General features: G+C 43.0%; 1 protein-coding gene across 1 annotated transcript in view; it reads right to left on the reverse strand.

Moving 5' to 3' along the window:
- Positions 1-20,540, reverse strand: part of LOC146867723 (protein NDNF-like) — a 59,784-nt gene extending 39,244 nt beyond the window's left edge. Inside the window, exons 1-2 of the mRNA XM_085607169.1 lie at positions 20,267-20,540; positions 16,000-16,182 (exon numbers count right to left, since the gene is read on the reverse strand). Of these exons, the coding sequence (XP_085463295.1) occupies positions 16,000-16,175 (176 nt within the window). The 5' untranslated portion in view covers positions 16,176-16,182; positions 20,267-20,540. The remainder of the gene's footprint in view (positions 1-15,999; positions 16,183-20,266) is intronic.
- Between the last annotated feature and the right edge of the window lie 1,159 nt (positions 20,541-21,699).

The following is a 21,699-nucleotide window of genomic DNA, read 5'->3' on the forward strand; positions in this document are numbered from 1 at the left end:
TGAAGTAGCTGGCGTGCCCGAGGCCGGAGAGAACGGCGCAGAGGGTGACTCCGGGAGCGGAGGTCAGGATGTTGCAGTGGACCGTGGCGGAGTGCGCTATGACCTGAGGCCGCACCCCGCGCCCTCCTGCCGGTTACGAAACTACGTCAAGTAAGACTGTTTAAGTTTTGTTGTTGGGACTTCCGGCTGCAGAGTGAGGGACACTGTGAAACCTGTTGTCCATACCTGAGGGTGTAATCACGAATCCGGGGTTGTATTGTATTTTTTGTTTTGTGTGTTGGGAAGGAAAACTTGTGGTGTCGCTGGGGGCCTATGCTGATGGGCCCCCGGTGTAGGCCCAACACGTGGGGTTCAATGAACACACGGGACACTCGTGTTGCTTGGTCGCCGTCTCCGCAGCCGTGGCGTTTCTGCCTACGTGTCTGCGTGACGTCGTATTTATTAGGGAACGTCCAACTAACGTGCCCTGACGTGCACACCATCGCGTGTCACGTCAGGGATGAATATCGCGACACTACAGGGGACTCAGTCAGCCAAGGGCCGGTCCATCCTAGGGAAGATATGATTCAGGCTGAGAGTCTAATCCTGGGTGTGAAAAATCTCGTAGGCAGTGAGGGTCAAGGAGGCACTCTGCCTCTGGCTGTGGCTACGTCTGGTGAGTCCAACAATTGCATCAATGAAAGTAATAAGTGTGCCTCTACATCGCAGCATGGGATGCTAAAATCATTGTTCGAGACAATACTAATGGAAATTAGGAAAAGTAAGCAGCAACAGGCCCATGAGATCGAAATGCTTCATCAAATACTGATCTGGATCGAGCTCAGTCTTGAACAAGTGCAGCAAAGACTCCAAGAGGCGGAACAAAGAATTTCTGACCTGGAAGACAGAGTGGTGTCGTTTAATAAAGATGTCTTGAGTGTGCAAAATAAGGTTTGCCTGCTAGAAAAGAAACTTGAAGAAATAGACAATCATGCGAGGCGCTCAAATCTCTGGTTTACTTGTATACCGGAGGGTAGTGAGACCCAGGGTAGTTTAAGGGACAGTACGGTGTGTGGGGGGGTTGGGGTAGTGTAAGTAAAGGGGCATGGCTTTAGGCTCCAGGGTAGTGGGAGAAGAATGGGTAGTTGGGATAGTTTTTAGTGCTGGGGGTCGGGGTAGGTTTCAGGGCAGTGGAAGGGGTTGGTGTAGTTTAAGGGACAGTGCGGGGGAAAGGGGCAGTGTAAGTAAAGGGGTAGGGTTTTAGGCCTTAGGGCAGGGGGGGAGAATGGATAGAGTCAGCACAGTGGTGGGGGTTGGGGTAGTGTTTGTAAAGGGGCGGGTTTTTAGCAACAGCACGTGGATGGGGGTGGTCGGGGGTCAGGGGAGTGGCAACCTTAGCCACACATACCCCTTAACCATTCATATCACAAAATTGCGTTGTAAAGTCATGAGTCATTTCGAAATGCACGGTTAAGAAGCATTCGTAGTTTGGGCTGCGTGGTAGAACCCGCGTGGTTCAACCATGTGGGCTTCTATCATACAACTGATTAGAAGCTTTGTTTGGTCTAAGAAATCGCCCTGGGTTAAAATGTCAGTTTTTCACAACGTGACACAATGCAGGGAGGTTTAGCTTTGCCGCATTTTAGGACATATTATCAGGCCACCCTAATTGATTCTTTGGTCCAGCTAGCAGCAGATACTACAGTTTACAATAATTTTTTGTTAGATCACATGATTGTGGAAAGTCAATTACGTTTACAATTTTTTCACCGTACTGCCACACTTCCCAAGAAAATGAGGTATAAGGTCCTTGAGACATTAGCTTCGTGTATCCAGACCTGTTTAAAATTCTGGTAAATCTAGGTATGCCATGCTTACACTCCATTGCAGGACTGTGAGGTTTGGGAGGGTGGGACTGGCTCAAATGATGGTTTAGTCATGATAAGCCTTAGGCTTCGAGAAATTAGGGGACTTTTTATAATGGCTTGAGTCTGATCTCTTGAGATTTACTAACTCAACAATTTGGAAACCAGAATATGTTACTATGGTTTAGTTTTAACCAGATAAGCAGCTTTTCAAAAATGAATTATGTTGTAATGAAAGAAGAGATTTGTCAATTTGTTTTTCGTATATATGAAAGCTGGCTCATGGGAGTGAGAAATTGGTGCCAGATGCTATGGCGACAGGCCAGCCAGAAGGTAATACCCGAGTTGCTGTCAAACGTTTTTCAGGCAACTAACTGAAGGTATAATATTTAGGAATGGCAGCGCCTTTTCTGAAATAGCCTATAGATCAACTAGAGCCGCAAACTTTAGGATAATGGCGTTTCTATCCAAATGGATAGCTTATTATAGTCTGATAGGTTACACAGGATGTTTCCATCTCATCCAGAACAGTGTTTTAGAGTTTCAGGCAACTGATGGGGGTTGGTGGGTCCACACTTTTTTTGATTGTCCAATGCTCCAGCAATTTTGGGATGGGGTTTTCCATGCAATTAGCCAGTCCTGGCATACTAAAGTAACCCCATGTTCTATGTTGGGGCTGGTTGGATCCTTTCATGAGACATACCATCTACATAAACATCATCAATATTTGATATCGATAGCCATACCTGAGGCACGTTCTTTGATACTGCAAAATTAGTAAACAGATGTGGCCCACTATATTGCCATTGGCACAATAAAATGATTTGGACCCAATCCTTTGGAGAGGCCTATGCTAAATGGGTAGGGACCCTTCAGAGATTCAATGGGTGACTTTCACTGTTGTAGTGCATCTGAATGACAGGATAGTAATATTAGGCCTTATGGTAGTGATGTTATTATTTAAAATCAATACCATTTTATTATTTTATTTAATGTGGAGAGGAGTTGGCCTAATGACTAGTGCGGTCGACTTCAAATCTGGGGAACCGGGTTCGAGTCTTGGCAAGGGCGGGCAGCATCCAGTGATTCTGGGCAAATCACGTAATCTCCCCGTGCCTAACAAAAATGAATTTGTCCTCATGTAATGTAACTGGTGCTTGTGTAAAGCGCTTTGATACCTGATACCTTCCGGTCAAGTTTGCGCTATATAAAGCTCTGTAAAAAAAAAAATAACAATGACTTCAATAATCGATGCTATTTCTTGCTAAGGCTTATGTTTTCCTAGTTTCCCCAATCATAGTAATCTGTAATAGAATTTGAATGATATGATGAAATGCATTTTTAAACTGATGTTGCGGGCTATATCTTGGAAAACTGTTTGGCACGATGCACTTTGTCTATGATGACATACTTTTGCACTTTAATATTTGCTGTAACATATATGAAATCAGGATTTGAACTAGCTGAATTCGCACTGTACTGTTTTGCACAGGGCACTTTTTTCCTTTATTATTATTATATATACTTCTGCAGTTTAAATAACTGCTACTATCTATTTTTAATTAGGACCATGTTTTGCTGGATTCGTAAATGCATTACAGTACAGTTGATACTTCTGCTATGTTATGTTATTTTGAGGGTAAGATGGCAAACATATTATATGTACTGTATGAAGTTTATATCTCTCGGTATCCTGCTCAATAAAAGAAAAAGATGGGCCATCCTGGGCAGGATGGGAGGGAGGAGCTGGCACACCTAAATAGACTGTGCACGTCACTACACAAAGGGGTGCATATTCCCTGTAGCGAGTGTGAAGCAAGGGCAGGAAGGGCAGGGACTCTTTGAAGCTGTCTCTTTGAAGTCTCCCCCACTTCAAATGCACAACTGGGTATAAGTACTGGACCTCTGACACAACCAGCTCAGCACACTTCTGACCTGGGGATACTTTGCCAGGAAGGAAGACTGCTGTGCTGCTTTAAGGATTGTTACTTTGCTAGACTCTGCTGGGCCCCTCCTCTGCTGTGCTGATCGGCTACCTGCTGCCCTCTTACCTGAGAGTGAGAAGGACTGAACCTACATCTCTCCACCACTTGAACCCAGGGCTGCTCAAAAGGCTTGTCTGCTTGCCTCCTGTTGGAAGTCTCAGCGAGATAATAGACTTCCCTCCACTCTTTAGCCAGAATCTGGGCTCTGCCATCTGAGAGTCTTGCCCTGTAAAGTGGTGCCAATCCAGTCCTGGGCCCTTGGAAGTGGGTTTAAAGTGCTACAACTACAAAACCCATGCATTGCTGTTGTTGTGCAACTCGAAACCGGTGCATCTCTTTGACACCAACGTATGGGCACTGCTGCCAGGATCGAGGACATCGCATTGCCAGCTTCCAGCTCAACGACAATGCATCACCTACATCAGAGGGGTTCAATGACGATGCATTGCCAATTTGCACAGCTCAGAACCAGCACTTTGCCTACATCTCAGGATCAACGCTGGTGCATCACCTTCTTTGCTCCTCTTATCTCGTCCTCGATGCAACCGCAAACCCAGGTACTGCTTCTGCAGGCCAAGATAGGTCTCCGTATCCGACCCATGCTCCATCGCTGTCGGCATCAACTTTTTGATGGCACCCGGGCTATCATGACCAGATAGCTCCGGTTGGCGCTTTATGCTTTTAAGCACTATATATTCAAGATATTCTTTAAAAAATCATTACTCCAGTTCTACAAATTGGATTTTTGTCATTTTGGTCTTGTTTTGTTCAATATATTAAGATCTATTGTACTAACCAGGTGTGGTATATTTTTTGTGGTGTTTTCACTGATTAACTGGATTACGTCTTGCTCAAATACCTTACATATTGCTTCTTAAGTTAAGCCTGACTGCTCTGTGCAAGCTACCAGAGGATGAGCACAGGTTAATTTAGGGTGTATATCTCACTTACCCTGGTTGTGATTGGGATTCCTGCTTTGACAGGGTGCAAACCTCTGCCAACCAGAAACCCAATTTCAAACACCACGCGACCATCTGAGCTGTAGATTACAAAAGTACAATTTGATTTTATTGTAAAATTTTCAAATATTATTGGATGTGTGAATGAAACCCATGTGCTTATTTGCCTGCACTAAGACAATGGCTGCATAGAATGAAATCATAAATGTCATCACTCTCACTATATAGGTGGCGTGCTATACCACATGCCTCATCACTGACCTAGTTCCACATTTTCATGAATGCAGACATTACTCCTCCATCTTTTTTCACTGTGTACAATCTAACCATCTAGTAAAAGGAGAGTTTGGAGATGGGTGGTTGTGTAGTAAGGCTACATGAATTCACTCTGCATAATATTTAAATTGTGTGATGCAGTTTGAACATAATGAAAATTGCAGCCTGCACATTACATGTAGTTAATTACTAATTATCAAAAGAGGGAGATTGACGCATTCGGTGGTCCCACTCATCTTCCAAATATATTGCAAAAATATCAAAAAGAGAGTGGGGCCTTTGGGCCTAGAGGATCTCAATGGAAAGTCTGTTGGGCCCCTCAACAGCCATTTTCTGCCAGTGGTATATGCTTTGCCATCGGGGTACTCATGGTTGATAGCATCATCATTGGGTCTTGTTTTCCTCCACCAGGATGTGAGCCCGAAGGATTAACTAGGATCCAACATTGAAAGAGTGATTTAAAACTACCTCTTACCTAAAAAGTAATTTAATAAAGAAAAAGATATGGGTAAGGTTAAAATCAAGGTGGATGTGAAAGTAGGACGTGCAATGTATCCTTCACATCATATGTTAAAAAATGGTCTACATGTTTCAGCCCACCTGCGCCCTTACCGGGTCGATAGCTTTCATCAGGACCAATATTCTTGGAGGGAACACCTTTTGTTACTCACGTCAGGTGAAGCAATGTCCCCTGGGTTTGCTATGTATTCCGGTTCATTCTGGACAATGAGAAAACATTGTTCTCTCCTTATTCTCTTTTGAAAGGGGCCCCATAGAATACCAGGGGGAGCGGCATGACTACCCTCTGGTCGCTGCAGACCGTTGCCTACAGTGCGGGCCCTTCCATCCTGGTCACATAATCTTGTTTAGGAATAAAAGCAATTTCCCTTGGTGAGAGGAAAGTCATGGTGAAGGCAGCTCCTCGGGCGTATCAGCTTGCACTGAACCCTAGGTTTCTGCTTCTGGCTTGCAAGCTACATATTGACAGCCTGTAGAGTGAGTGGTGCTGAATACCAAGATGCTGTGCAATGTGTTGGGTGCACAAAGCTAGGCTGGAGGCTATCAAGTGTTCCATGGCTGGGCACAACTAGAAGGAAGTGTTAATACAGGGAAATGGATGAATGGAATTAATATGAGCCCCCAAGCTCCACAGCCTCCCTTACAGCGAAATGAAAACAGTTAGCAATGCTACACCCTCATGGCGTTCACAGTGCCTCTGGTTGGACGGTGAGGTGTCCCTCCATGGTGAGCCAAAAGGGTAGGAGATGCATGTGCCTATAGGCCTTGACTGGAGTAATACTCCACCTTGTGCTGATCAATTGGTAATGGCACCCCTCATCAATCCGCACACCCTTCAGCAGTTTTACTGTACCTCTGCATCAAGAGGCCAGACAAGAGCTGGGCTTTAAATACAACAGTTTTTTTATTTCTGCAAATATCTGTTTCAGGTCGAGCATCAGCAAGCATGCGCTGTATGCAAGACCTTTTGGAATCACACGTACTGAGTGCAATCGCGCCTGCTGCTGCCATAGGTTTGGTCCGCTGTCGCTCTTCTTGCCTACCTCCTAACTTGTTGGCTTGGCCGATCCTCACTTCTGTTTAAGGCTGCGGAACATCGGCCAAGCACACATTTCTTGTGCAATCAATCCTTACCTCCTTGTTGAGAACTCCTTTTTAGGTCTCGCCTACGCAGCGCGCAAGCCCTGCATTGGAGACCTTTTGGAATCGCTCCAGGCTTTTCTTCAAACTCATGCATGTTTTGCACTGTTTGCTATTGGTACTCATGCATGTTTGGCGTCTCCCTTGCGGGAGCGAGCAGCGGCGCCATCTGTTTGTAATTATTGAGCTCGTGCTTTTGAAACAGATGGCGCCGCTGCTCGCTCCCACAAGGGAAACGCTGTACGAGTCTCACCCCCGTTTGAAACCTTATCTCTGTGCTTCGTCCCTTTAACTACCTCTTTCTTTGTTTATTTTTAAAACATGGTCACTGCAGGCACCTCATGCCCACCAACGTGGGAATAATCGTAAATGAATTACTGCATTCCGTTCTAGGTGACTGTACTGACTAACCCACGTGCCTGGATGACTGGACACTTCTGTGCCAAAGACACTTTTCCCATTGGCTGATCAGAGCAACACACTTAAATGTCTGTCCTACGGTGGGTTTTTCACACAGCTCATGAGAGAGCGCTCTCTGAAGTTTCCCATGTCCACCCTAGTCTCATGACACATTAATCGGGGTAGAATCAGCGTGAAAACCGCTGTGCAGAGAGAGTGCTGACCCCACCCTGTGCCCTGCTCAGATGTGAGACCGCCCTGCAGAGAGTGCTGACCCCACCCTGCGCTCTGCTCGGATGTGAGACCGACAGCGCATGTCATGTGTTACTCCGCACGAGCGATCGAGCAAGGGGCAGACAGAGGCTTTCGTCGGCCGTGCTAGCACAAAGTGTCAACGCCCGTGTATACAACCGCTCGTAATGGTGGCCACACACGCAACCCACAAGCTAGGCACGTGCATATACACAACTGAGCGCATGCTCCGAGCTCAGGCTGCTGGAGTTTGAAGTGTCTGATGGAGTTAAAAGCACCCGCTGCAGAGTCCCTTGTGCGCCAGCAATAATCAGGTACTAGTAAAAACGTATGATAACTCTGGTGATTAATGAGTCTGCTGGAGAGAGATAGAGTTTTGTCCAGTCAGTTTTGACTCATCATAAAGTGCTGCAAACACATGCATCATGCAGATCACAGTATTGTATTTTATGTAGCAAGCTCAGTGAGTTACTGATTTTGTCACAGAGATCCTTATTTTGCTACTTGAAGTTCATTAACCCCTTCAGCGCGGCGCGGATTTCCGCGCCACGCTGAAGGTTCCGTGCGCGGGCGGGGCCATGACGGAACGGTTCCGTCATGCGCACAGCGCAACCGACGTGCATGACGGAACCGTTCCGTCATGCGCGTCGAACGGGTTAATTACAATCCTAGCACAGCACAGGGGCCTATGAACTGGCAAGTAAAATGCAAGTAATAGGTTACAAACATATGTTTTTTTTCCCAGTCTTTCATTATCTTAATGTTGCTAAAAAGTTTTGTTTGGGTAGAAATACATTTTTACTAGTAAAGCCAACACCAAACACTGTGTTATGTTTTAAATCTTGAGTTTCTGCTTTCCAGACCAAGCGTGCTAAAACTCCACCACGCTCATCATCTCGTTGGGACTGGGAGGAGTGTCAAGTTTTCCAGAGATCTGCACCAATTGTATTGCTCGACAACGGGCAGATTTGTCCCCCTTTTTTCTTTGACATCTTTCCAGACGTTAGGATACACAGGTCCAATGAATTTTGCTATGGAGAAGACATCGGGCATCTCATGATTATCTATTCATGTTTGTCCTATTTGATGGATTATTTCAGTAATTTTTATTTCTGTTCCTGATGATAATAATGAACAGACTTACAACTCCAATTTTTGGATGACGAATAGAATTTCACAAATTCTCTGTGCCCTGAAGAAGTCTACATTCACATGGATGAAACGCGTTGGCTGGTTTTTTGCACATACTTATGAGGCAACAATAAATAAATAAATTTCTAATGACTTTTGGAATTTTGTGGATATATTTAAAATAACAGACATTGCAAAAGTGGTGCACATCTGATCATCAATTTAAATAAGATATTTAACTAGCAACAAATGTAAAAATGTTGCAAAGCAAACAATGCAACTGGGAGATTCAAAATAGCAACATTATTTAAACAAGCATTGGTATAGCCAATAGATCTCGCCTTTGGGACCTTATAAGTGTTTAGCCATGCAACAGTTGATATTGTTGCACAAAGGATATTGTGCTGGAGAACTAAACACGTATAAGGTCCCAAAGGCGAGACCTATTGGCTATGCCAATGCTTGTTAATTATTGCTTTATGCTCGTCGCCATCGCAGATGTCTATTGGCATCGCTACCCCATCTGCTTTTTAATTATTCATTTCCACTGCCAGGAACATACAGCTATATGCATGGGCGCCGTGCTTTATCTTTCAGCACGGCGCTTGATTTGCTCTTGCACCCCTTGTTAATAATTTCCATGTGAGATGGTTTGTCTGCCCCAGTGACACATCTGCCTGCCACGCCTGTGTGCTTGTAAGTGAGGTTAACCCAGACAACATTCACTGCCCTAGGGGCAGCTCGATGACTGGACGCGGACTTTAAGAGTTCAAAGTGCCCTCTAAGTCGCATGTGAGTGTTTAGGGGAGCACAAATGGAAGTAAATATTGGAAAGGTCTTTTTTCTCCAGTAGTTTTGTTTTCTATCAATGAATGTGGTGTGGCATCCTAGTCCTTGGACACTGCTCTGTGTGCCAAAGTCCACGCATCTTGATGTCTCCGGAGCACTCCAGTGTTAGCTGCTAATTGTTGCTTGTTGAACACTGGCACTCATGGAGTGCCCTCTTGGGGCCTTATTACCTTCTGAAGGGTGTTTCATTTGCAGCTCTTCTCTGAATTTTCTGTTGATAAAGCTTTTCCTGTTGTGGATTACAAGACTGGTAGTACGAAATTATTATTATTTATTTTTTGTTTTTAACTATTTTTCTTTTTGTGATGTAGTACAGTTTGGGCAAATTGTGTTTCAGATTGTTCATCTGCTTGCATTTCATTACTCAATAGCTGGTGCTCTTAAATACACAGTGAGCATATTAATGGTTTGAAAAATGTAGAAAATGCTCAGCAGATTGAAATATAACTCTTTACCCTTCCTGTTCCCAACTGCTCCCCGTTCCCCGGATAAATTGTTTATACAATTGTATAGCACATCTTATCATCCGTGAGTGTATCCAGGCGCTGTCCATGGCCAAGGGGAGATTACGTGATTTGCCCAGGATCACAGGCTGTTGCGCCGATGCCGAGACTCAATAGTTGGTAGTTTATGAAACATTATCAAATTGTGTGGTCTTTTGTGCTGTTTAGGTATTTTTTTATAAAGCGGTTGGAAATTCATGAAAAAGGTGTACAGTGATTTTTTTTCTTTTTTTAAATGCTTAACTTCTGCAACATAAAAGTCACACCCATTGAATTGATGGTCCAAAATGTGTGTGCATAAGGGGTTGGGTGGCTGGCAGGTATATATCCATACCTTAACCTGCAATATTAGTAATGCAGTGTTTGGGGGCAGGGAATGGAAGAGAATTTAAAAATCCACCTTTGCTTCACACAGTCAGTGATGTATAGTGAAATGATACGGATGAAATAAAAATGGAGCAATGAAGGTGTTCATTATATCAAAGTGCCCCTCTGTGTTTTATAAAAAGTTTTTAAATTGTAGGTCACATCGGGAGGGGGGCATTTCACTATACTGATGTGTGTCTTCCTCTGAAACATTCAGAATAGTATTAAATCTGTTTCAAGAAAACGCTTAGTAGGCGCTAGTCTTTGCAAATACCACCTCCTTGTCACTCGTACACAGCTAAGTCACTTTCATTGGTGTTTGATGACCGTACCCAGAAGCAATTGGATTTGAAGATGCACTGTCAAAGTGTAGCTGACCATTCACTTACTACTACTTCTTTTTACCTTTTTGGGTTGAGCCTACTAGACAGGTCATGCACTGCTTGTTGCAAGGCATTTTTTGACTTTCCAAGAAGATAGAGGACCTTGGTCCCAGCCCATTGCTTACAATTCGCTGGCTTTCCTTGTCCCTCTGATTTGGCTGCTTCTTATTCGTGCCCTATCTTGTGTTGTCCCTCCCATGGAGCATTGCCTCTCTACAATTTCTTTGATTCGCTGGCATCTTTGGTTCCACTACTTGCTTTACTTTTGTGAACTGCTACATGAAAGTGCATGTGTTTTCGATCCATCCCCCTCCTGTAAGTCTCTCCTGTAGTGCGTGTTGCTTTCTGTCGCTTGCATGCTTCTCTCTCATTTAGCTTTCCCCTATGTTGCTTCCACTACCCTCACCTACTTAAAAAACGTGCTAGAAAGTTTTTTTTAATCTTTTTAGTTATCAACTTAACTTGGATAGGTGACTACATGAAAATTGCTTGCGTTATTTTGTAGGTATGCACCACGCACATGTTGTAGACATGTGCAAGCCAGGTGTGTGCCTAAAAAATGAGGCGTTGCCTTTTCCGCTTTAAAAAAAAAAAATCCTTCCAAGGGCACACTGATGCTTTCTCAGTCTCTCAGTCTTTATCTATGGGAATGGCTGCGATCTTTAACATGGCTTTGCCCCAGCATCCACACAAACTAATTTTACCCCGATGATACCAGGTTTGACGTTTGCTCCTGCTTTTACCGTCTTTACTTTCCAAAATGCTTGTTTCTAAATAGTTTAAACCCACCCCCACGGACAAAATCATTAACAGCTTAGTAGTTTTTTACTTTTTTTTAAAGTATATTTTTTCCCACGTACATCAATATATTCGGATAGTCGTCATGCAAGCTCTCTAACAACGCTTGTTTGCAACATTTTAGGTCGAGCCTGGGCAGTGCATATGCTTCTCTCAGAAGCATACTGTATTGGAGTATGGACTTGAAGCACCACCCACTCTCTGCCCATATTTCAGTGGCTTGTATCATTGTCCTTCGTAAATGCTGGCTTCTGATTGGTAAATAGGCTTGTTAGTCCCTCCTTAGTTCCGCCTTGTCTTCATTTGTAACCTCCCACGAGGGCTGGTCCTTTTACTTCGGTTGTTACACGGAATGTATTATTTAGTCTGTAAGCACTATTTTCTTTAATGAGTTTGTCTCACGCCAGGCATGACATGCATTCCTGCAACATTCAGCACGCCATGTGGGCTTTCAGGGGCACTTTTACCCTTTTTTGCTTTTGTTTGTCAACTAGACAAACAAATGCTTTTTTTTTGTAAAAGACCCCACACACGTTTTCATAGGGGCCTGGCCTCTATTAACGTGAAAGCATAGCATAGGGAGCTTGTAAACAACAGGCATTTGCAATGCAATAGGTCTCGCATTTTAGAAACTTTGACCTATTGGTATTGTACATGCCAATGCCTTTTATTATTACAGGTTACATTACAATTTACAATGCTAATAGTTCAAAATCTCGCAAATGCGAGACCAATTGAATTGCAAATGCTTGTTTCTTTTGTGGCCCATCAGGCTTCTCCAGTTGTATTTTCAGTGCTGGTGAGTGCATCTCCTCAGCAAGAAAAAATATCTTCCAATAAACCTAGACACACTGCTGCACTTTGTTGGGACATGAAATGAACACAAGACCTTTTTACGGGATCTGGAGCTTCAGAAGTTTTGTTCACATGGGTTTCAAGAGAAGCAATCTTGTGGTTTGGGTGCTTTCCACCTGCCACCCCATCTCCAGTCTGCACCTCTCTTTCTCTAGCAACAGCTGCCAGGGTCCCCATGTCTGTCTGTTTTTTAACATAATATTTAGATTTGCAGAGTGCGCGGTGCTATGCTATTGATATGACACAGCCATGTTAACTTATGATGATGCGCCTTGCAGTGCACAAATCACCAACACATACCCTGAAAGAAAGGTTGGGAAAAGAAGTTTCAACTGGCTTGTATGTCACAATATCAAGAAGCGTCATATCATCCTCTGAGACTGACTACATTTCAATATCTACTATCACAATATTTGTGAAGGTAGGTTTATATATAGCAAAGTACAGAGAATATATTCTTAACACTACATCTGTGTGCCTTGAAGGCAAATATCTCATCAAGGTAGGTAGATGCTTAGTTTAAGGATAGCTAGATTGTGGTACTCAATAGTGTGCAGCCGATTTTAGGGCAGAACAATATCTAAAATTCAATTTTGGGATAGATCACCGTGTGAGTCACACGCCCACTTGTTACTCACAGTACTACTATGTTGATTACTGGAATACCAGAGAGAAGTACTGATCGCTCAAGTGTCCAGAAGTGCATTTGCTATTCCCTTCCTCCACAACCTCTGTGATGAGCTGTCCCCTCTTGTTTTACTCAAAGTCTATGGCATTACTTTTTAAACTTATTTTATACTCTTTCAGATCAGTGGATCAGCAACATTCTTTGTTTTATGACGCCCTTCTTTGAATCTTTTCCCTTCTTCTTCCTGTTACATTTGGTGATTTGGGAGCTGTTTCTATCTCTGACACTTTCTACTTTGACCCCAGCCAAATTTGGCTCCACTGTTTAGACCTTAAGAAGAGAAACAACAACATAATATGCAAAATATTTCTTTGCTGAAGAAAGCGTTGTTTATACGCTGGCCACATCTTTGCACTGCTAGCCACTTCCTTTTCCCGTTTTTGGTCAAGTTCTAAATGCTCCCAGTGGTGTTGTGGTTGCATCTTCTACTGTTCACCACAAGACCCTATCATGTAATGTATATCTCTCCACTGCTACTGTTTCGATTTCTCCTTTACCATTACATGTTGCAACTAATCCATTCCACATGGTTGTCATGTCATTTTTTGCAAGAACAGGAAATGTAAGGAATTGCCTGCGGTTGCTTATGGTAGACAGGACTTATTTTTCATCATAAGATTTTGACCAAGAGCAAGAGAGAGTAAGAAAGAGAAAGGAGAAAGAAGAGAAAGATAAGAAAACAATGGCAAATGGATACAACAGTAATGAGAAACATCCTGCAAAAGTGAGAATGCCCCTGTGTTCTTCTGTGGGAGAGAAAAAGGACACAGCGAAGGGAAAAAAACATGCCCTTACCCTTATCAGCAATGCTTTAGCCCACATATACAATGTTTTGGCTACAGTGGCACTTACCGTCCACTAGATCCAGAAGTGTTCAGTGTAGGTGTACTTATAATGGACATTGGTGTTGTGAGGCAAGACTCAAAGAAATATCAGCTAAACTCAAAGTAGTTAAACTCTTGCTTTAATTTGAGAAACCGTCCAGTAGTATCAGAAGGGTGGAGGAAGCAACATTTCATCTTCAGCAACCGATCATCTAGAGGCCTCAACTGCTCCTGATAAACATAGTATACCAGTGAGTCAGAGGACAGGATATTAAAAGACGTATGTGAAAAAATAATCAATTAACGAGAGGAGGAGGCTCTAACATGCCTGCACGGTGTGCAGGGCCGGACTGGCTACCAGGCGTTTTGGCATGCTGCCGAGCTGGGGACTGATGTCACTGCGGTGGGGGCTAATTTCGTTGATGGAGACCTGCGTGTGCTTCAAAATAAACAAAGCAAAACAAATTTCGTTCAGCCCACGCAGGTCCCCATCAACGAAATCAGCCCCCAGCTCGGCAGCATGCCAGAACGCCCGGTAGCCAGTCCAGCCCTGACTGTGTGTCATATATATATATATATATATATATATACTACTTTAGGCCAACCTTTACAAGCAAACTGGTGGACTTCAGTGCCTTGGATTTTCAATGGATATTGTGGACATCACTCTTGTTAGTTGTTACTCCACTTTTTATGGTCTTTGCCGTGTTTGGCTATCCGGTTTTTAAGATCTGTTCATATTTTTAGGTCGATTCTGGGCAGCGCATGCACTGCTCTGCGAGTCATGCTGTTTTGGAGTATGGACTTGAAGCCCCACCCACTCTCATTCTTGTCATTCTCCTTCATAAATGCTCTCTTCTGATTTGTTAATAGGCTTGTTAGTCCCTCTTTAGTACCGCCTTGTGTTTTTTCGTAACCTCCCATGAGGACTGGCCCTTTTACTTAAGTTGTTACACGGTACGTCCTATTTAGTCTGTTAGCACTATTTTCTTTAATGGTTTCTCCTATTGCAGGCACTACATGCTTTCCTGCAACATTCAGCCCATTCGGCGTGCCATTCACGCTTTCACAGGGCGCTTGTACAAAAAAATATTTGTTTTTCAACTTGACAAACAAATTAATTTTTTGGTAAAAGAGCCCCATACCGTGATTTCACTTTAGTAGCAGCCACGGACCTTTCTTCAGACACGGCTCGTCTAAAGAAAGGGGCGTAGCCTCTATTAACGTGAAAGCAGAGCATGGGGCGCTTTTAAACAACAAGCATTTGCAATGCTAAAAGTCTTGCATTTTAGAAACTTTGACCTATTGGTATTGTAAATGACAATGCCTTTTATTATTGAAGGTTTTTTAAACACAAATAAAAGGCCTTGTCATTTACAATGCCAACAGCTCAAAATCTCGAAATTGCGAGACCTATTGCATTGCAAATGTTGGTTCTAGCTTGGGGAAGGATTACTATCTCTAGCCGATTTGTAGCTTTAACCAAGATAGCAATGTCACGTTTTGCTTTTTATAGGGAGTAGTTCATGGTTTTCTGAAGCTCTTCGTTTAATCTGTAACCACGTTCTCTCTAGCTACATTTAGTGAATAATCGCATTAGCTGATCAGTGGCTTCACCCTGAGCTGCAAATCTCTGTATTGAACAAAAATAGTCTCTGTTCTTGGTGCTGAAATTGTTACTGCATTGTCAGTGCTTCGGGTCTTTATGTGAGCAGACAGTGTACTCCTTAATAAGAAGAAAATAAATCGGCAAATAAAACTAAGACATAACTACTATTATACGAAATAAGTTATAACTATGAGAATTCAGTAAAAATTAAAAATCAAATGATAGTCAACAACCTATAAGTTAAACACAAAAAAAAGTGAATTTGGTTTTAAAACACAAAAGAATACAAACCCAACATGTAGCAGGAACAGTGAGAAGTAAACACTGCACGGAACAAAAAGTGAATATGTCTAAACATTTTTTTTTCTCCATTTTTCTGCCTTGCCACCAATTCTTTTCTGCATACTGGGATGCACCACGTAACAATTTCTTACTGAAGAACCACATCTTTGATGTAACTATTTCAATTAAGGTGTGTTGTTTTCATCAATGCTTGTAGCTATCTCGCCCACTCTGAGAACATAGAGCGCCAACTTATGCTTGATTCAGCCTTGTATTATCCCAGTCGACAGCACAACACCCAAATAATAATATATTTGTTATACATAACTTCTCTTACCTTTTTGATATATCTTTGAGCAGGTGAATTGTGGTTTCTTTGCCGTCTGGGAGAATCACGGTGTGGTAATGGTTGAAGTGGTTATACTTGAAAGTGGTCTGTGGTGCTATTTTAGACAAGCATGTACACTGGACCATAAGAAGAGAGAAGAGTATGCAATTCCATGGCCTAGTCATCTTGAAACTATGAAACAAAAATTAATATTTTTAGAATAATCGAGTAACCTACTTTCTGTATCATTCACTGCAAAAGGAAACAATATGTGTAACGACGAATGAATCAGACGGGAAATCACAGCAATAAGAACAATATAGTCTGCTAGTTCGTCTAGTGACCTGCTCCTTTAGTATAATATTAAAGTTTGTGTTAATAGATACAGTTTCATTTGCAAATTGTCCTGAATAATAAAGAGGCCAAATTACAGCAGAATATTGTTCAGCGGTTGCATGCTTCAAGGCGCACAGTGGCTTTGTGTGCACCAGCGCACATTTGCTCCATCACACATGTTGGAGGAGTAAGCTCTATGACTGATGCAAAGCTGTATATAAGGAAGCACAACCACCAACTTTGCTGGTGAATTTAGGGTACTCAGGGGGAAAGGGGTTAATGGGCAGTTAAGGGCTGGGACCCTACCTTTGCAGGAGCCTTATACCCCCGCAACAGCCAAGGAGAGCTAGGCTGGTGCATAGACCTTTAATAGCAGTCCTGACTACCTGCTCTGAGCATATACTCAGGGCCTTAGGGCAGCGGGGTCTTGAGAGCAAGAGGGACCCCCACGGATTGTGATTTCACTCACCAATGGGGGCCACCGGAAAGACCCAAACATTCTCTTTACTTCCGTGATAGGCACTTTGAAGACCCAGACAGTCTAAACAAGTGGTAACCTGGCAATGGTATGTGGCAATAGGCACAGATGTTAATCCTGAAAACATAAATTGCCGTGAGCATTGCCTGATTTGGAGGTTCATCTGCCCATTGGAAATGATGGAACTACCATCAGATCCTCTCTGGTGCACCAAATGTTGCTGCACATTTGATAAAAAATGTATGGCGTTGTACCTCCTCCTGTAAAATTGATCTTTGGCAACAGACTCAATATGGACCATGATATCGAGCCAAGATGTATGTATGTCTTTGTACAGGGTGTCCATGCGATGGTAGTCATCGTCTACAGATTGACACTCTGCTTGTGAAATAATTTCCTCAACTCTTCACTTGAATTGTTGAACTCTTCTATCTCTTTTATAACTCTAAAGCTTTACGAGACACTGCCATGCTCCAAGTTCATCTCTTTTTATCTCCTTCAGTGACTATAAATAATTCTCTGTTTGTAGGTAAGTCACTGGCATACGTTACATTAACCCCTTCGCTGCGGCGGGAATTCCGCCGCAGCGCTGGGGGGTGCGGGGGGGCAGCGCGGTGGCGCTGTGCTCATGACGGAGCCGCTCCGTCATGAGCCACGGTTGAGCTGTGCTCATGACGGAACGGTTCCGTCATGACGGAGCCCAGTTGCGTTGTCCCCCCGCACAGGCGGGGAAACAGCACCGCGTGGGCGGAGCGGCCGCCAACGGTCGTGGCATGACGGAACCGCTCCGTCATGAGCACACGGCAACCGTGGCTCATGACGGAGCGGTTCCGTCATGAGCGGGGAAGGGGTTAAATTTCCTTTGAAATTTTCTGAGTAGGCGATTGCCTTTTTCTAATAAGAATAATGTTTTTATTATAACAATTACTGTTATTATCGTTGTAGTTGTTCTACTTAGTTTTGGTATCATTATTCTTATAATTAATGTTATCATTTTGTCCTATCAATTCCCCAATCTGACATTTTCTTATATGAACCCTTAAGACAGAAAAGGCAGTAAGTTAGTTAATAAACTATTGAAAGTTAGCTTTAAGCAAAAAAAAAACAAATTCCCTCCAAATTTCTTTTATTTATAACGACTGGAACAAAAGATGACTAAAATATTGAGCATATTAGACATATTTCCATTCATATGCATCAAATTCGCTGAAGAATCAGTCACAGCTGGTCCATTTTTAAAGCTGTACCCCAGTTTCAAATTTAGCACATGCAATCCTGCTTGACACATCCTTGTGTCCCATAACAAGATGGATAGGGCCTTTAAGGAAAACGGGATGCGTTACAAAAAAAATATTGCTTTATTTAAAAAGCAATCACAGACATGGTGGTCTGCTGACCCCAGAAGGCCACCATCCCTGTGATTGTAGCCTTTCACAATGGGTCGCAAATTGCAACCTGCCTCGTGAACATATTCTATTGAAAAACAACTATCCCTGAATATTTTTTTTTTAAATACATTTAATGGAGATTCTGTAGAGAAATATGTTTTTTCCCATGCACACTTGATAAACAATTCTGCACAAATATCTGTAAAGATATACATTTGTAATATAAGTGTAAAAAATGGCACCACTGACTGCCTTACTCAGAAGTTACAGTTTCATAGCTGCAAATATTTATGTTATTTCTTAGACAGGTCAAGATATAAGAATGAGTCAATTTATGTACAGAGTTTCCTCATGCCCTAAGTCAGGTGTGAGTAAGAGTCATATTTTTTATTTTAATACAGCTGGATGTGGAGGGGCTAAAATAGGAACAGGTCACACCCCAAGAGGAAAGTTATGTATGTTTTAATGAAGTAAAATGTCTTGTCTCAAAATAAGAAGTGGTGCTGAGGACGTTGGGGTGTATCAGGAAGACGCCATGTCTTCTTTATTCTAGTAGTGCTATTGTCCTTCTCCTGCTACAAATGAAGGTGTTTAAGTACGAAATTTCGACATATAAAACAGAAATGGGTGAGCTATTCACACCTGGCATGGGGCAACGTAAGAATGTAAACCATGTATTTTATTTCACTTTGACTCTTCGCCAAAAATAAATAATTAAAACAGGGACCCTTCCAGAAATACACCGGAGAAATTTGGGGCCGCCAGTTCCAGGTTGCGTTGATTGCACTGGTGCAATTTGCACCACAATTTATACTCCATCACGTAGGGAATCATTTCACCAACTGCTGAGAAAACCGATCCGTTGCATCGATCCGTTGAAATGTCATGCAAGCATTGGTATAAAACTGCATCTCCACCAGTGACACTGAGCTGATCCAGAAATGTTGCTGGAAAGTTAAACTGACAGTAGAGCAATCAATGTAAGTCGCATATTTTGGTGTAAAATAGCACCAGCGCCAGGGTAATCAGTGTAACTCGGAAATATTGCCTCAAAATTGCTTGATGTAACCCGGGCTTTAAGTGGGAATGAAAAACTGGGGGTCTCTCAAAGGGGCATGGACGATGTAATTAGGGGGGTGGCTTAAAAACACACAAGCTAAAAATCTGTGCTCAGCATAGTGTGCAGCCCGACTAGTATTTTGCTGTTTCTGTCCTTGTATCTAGATATGATACACAAGTAACACTATACCTACAACACGTCAGGGTTATTGGCTTTGTCAATGATTGATAGTTGCATAAAATAAATGAGCAACAACTATGGCTTTGTTGCATATAATATTCAACATTCTTCAGTTCTGAAATGATGAGGCTGTAAAAGCACTAAAACGAGTCTCCTTGAAGCTACATCATAGGCTTTGAGCAGTACTTCTGCAGAGTTAAGATTTTATTTTTCACCCCGAGGGTCAGGACAAAAATGGAGAGCCGTATAGGGACCCGTCTCAGCACCTGCATTTAAGAGCTTCTGGTGCTAAGACCCGGCAGGGCCCGGCCCAATTAAAGCCCTGGATGTAACCTGTTCATTTTGGAAACACTAACTAAATGTTATCCGGAAATGTTAGTGCGAAATTGCAACAGTGCAATCGATGTAATGCTGCCCCTGGAATGGCACGCGGTGCAAGGGCAGTCTGCCCCCCCATCCATTTAGTGTTGTCAAATAATGTCCAGCACTTTGTGTCAGCGCTCTGCTTGTAAAAGGAAGCTATAAGCGAGAACTATACAGTTGTAGAGGAAACGTATTCAACACATACAAGCTGCGTATTACTTCCAACGAAACCCTGTGTGCAAGCACCGATCCTGCAACTTTGGGGAATTGCCACAGCTTATCAACACATCATCCATTAAAAACAACGGGGTGTTCTGTACCCACGAAACATCTTATAAAATGCCGCTGTTCCTTGATGGGGCAAACTATTACCTCTTAAAATTGAAGTCAACCATCTCCGCAGACTGCTTCTCTCAATGCTCTCTAGTGTAGTTAAAGAAAAAAAGTGTATACTACTTCTACTGTTCTTACCTTTCTCTGTCTTAACGCAGAACCCGCGCGAACTTCACCTCTCAGCCTCCTGTCAAATGGCCGAAGAAAAGGCGACGGTGAAATCACTCTCCCGTGTAACCGAGGTTGCGCCGCCTGTCCATCTCGTGTCTTGGAATACAAAGCACTAGTCAGGTCTGCGCATATTCCACGCGCAGCGTTCGGAGCCTCGCGGCTGCAGCTGCCTCACAGTCTGCACCAGAGCAAAATAAACACTCGTTTCTGCACCGTGTGTCTGGCTGTGAGGGCCGCCCAGTGCCCCTAGTGACCAGATAGAGAGCGGGGCTCTGACAGGGATGCTAAGAGGGATGGGGCGGGGGAGTCAAAGAAGGGAGGAGGGGGAGCGGGCAGCCCCGTAACCCTTTAAGACCCACGATAATAGCCAACAAAAGGTCAGGACATAAAAGTCAACAGGCTGGAATTAATGGTTCCATAGAACATTGCGGATCTCTCGGCACCCCCCGAGGACTGCAATTGATTCTTGCACGAAATCTCATTAAAGTAGGTTGATCACTTGAATTCACCCCCCCCCCCCCCGCACCCCCCTCATGATGTGCCTGGAGTGGGGGAACTTAGACTGGGAGCTGAGCACAATATTTCTCTCAGCTTAGTCTCACCAACCGGCTGTGCAAAGATTAGTAAACGATACAAAGCAATGACAAAAATAACATATTCTGGCCATTTCTGTGTGCAAAAAAACGAACGGCAGCTTGGACAAGTGTGGAAAAGGTAAGAATGTCTAGAGAAACATCTATATTATGGTTTCCATTTGGGACCTGAGTTAATGAAAATATACATGATCCCACAAAGTTTCCTGCACTGGAATAGTGTATGAAAACAGAGGACCCAAGTTCAATCTTCCCTGTATGTGATATCACTCTAGTAAAAACGCTTGATAAGCACGTTTCTCATACATACATTTTTGACCTCGCTGGCTATTGATCACCCTTCCATCCATTCATCCATCACTCACTCTATCCATCTAGCCATCCATCCATTCATATTTAGCAGTCCACATGACCATTATCTATCTATCTATCTATCTATCTATCTATCTATCTATCTATCTATCTATCTATCTATCTATCTATCTATCTATCTATCTATCTATCTATCTATCTATCTATCTATCTATCTATCTATCTATCTATCTATCTATCTATCTATCTATCTATCCTCATCCAGATTTTGATTTTACTACTACTGAATTAACATGTCTTCTATCCAGGTCCTCATCGATATAGGTACTGATCTATCAATAGGTCAAACAGCTTTCAATCATCTATGCACAAATGTTATTACAAGAACAGAGGTACCTTGTAAGAAATTGGGTTATTAGTTTAGGAGGGTGGAAGACCCACCTAAATCTGAACCACGATCTTTGTCTGGGTAAACCACAAACAGTCACTAAATTA

This window comes from Triturus cristatus, chromosome 1_2, assembly GCF_964204655.1.
Source record: "Triturus cristatus chromosome 1_2, aTriCri1.1, whole genome shotgun sequence".
NCBI lineage: Eukaryota > Metazoa > Chordata > Amphibia > Caudata > Salamandridae > Triturus > Triturus cristatus.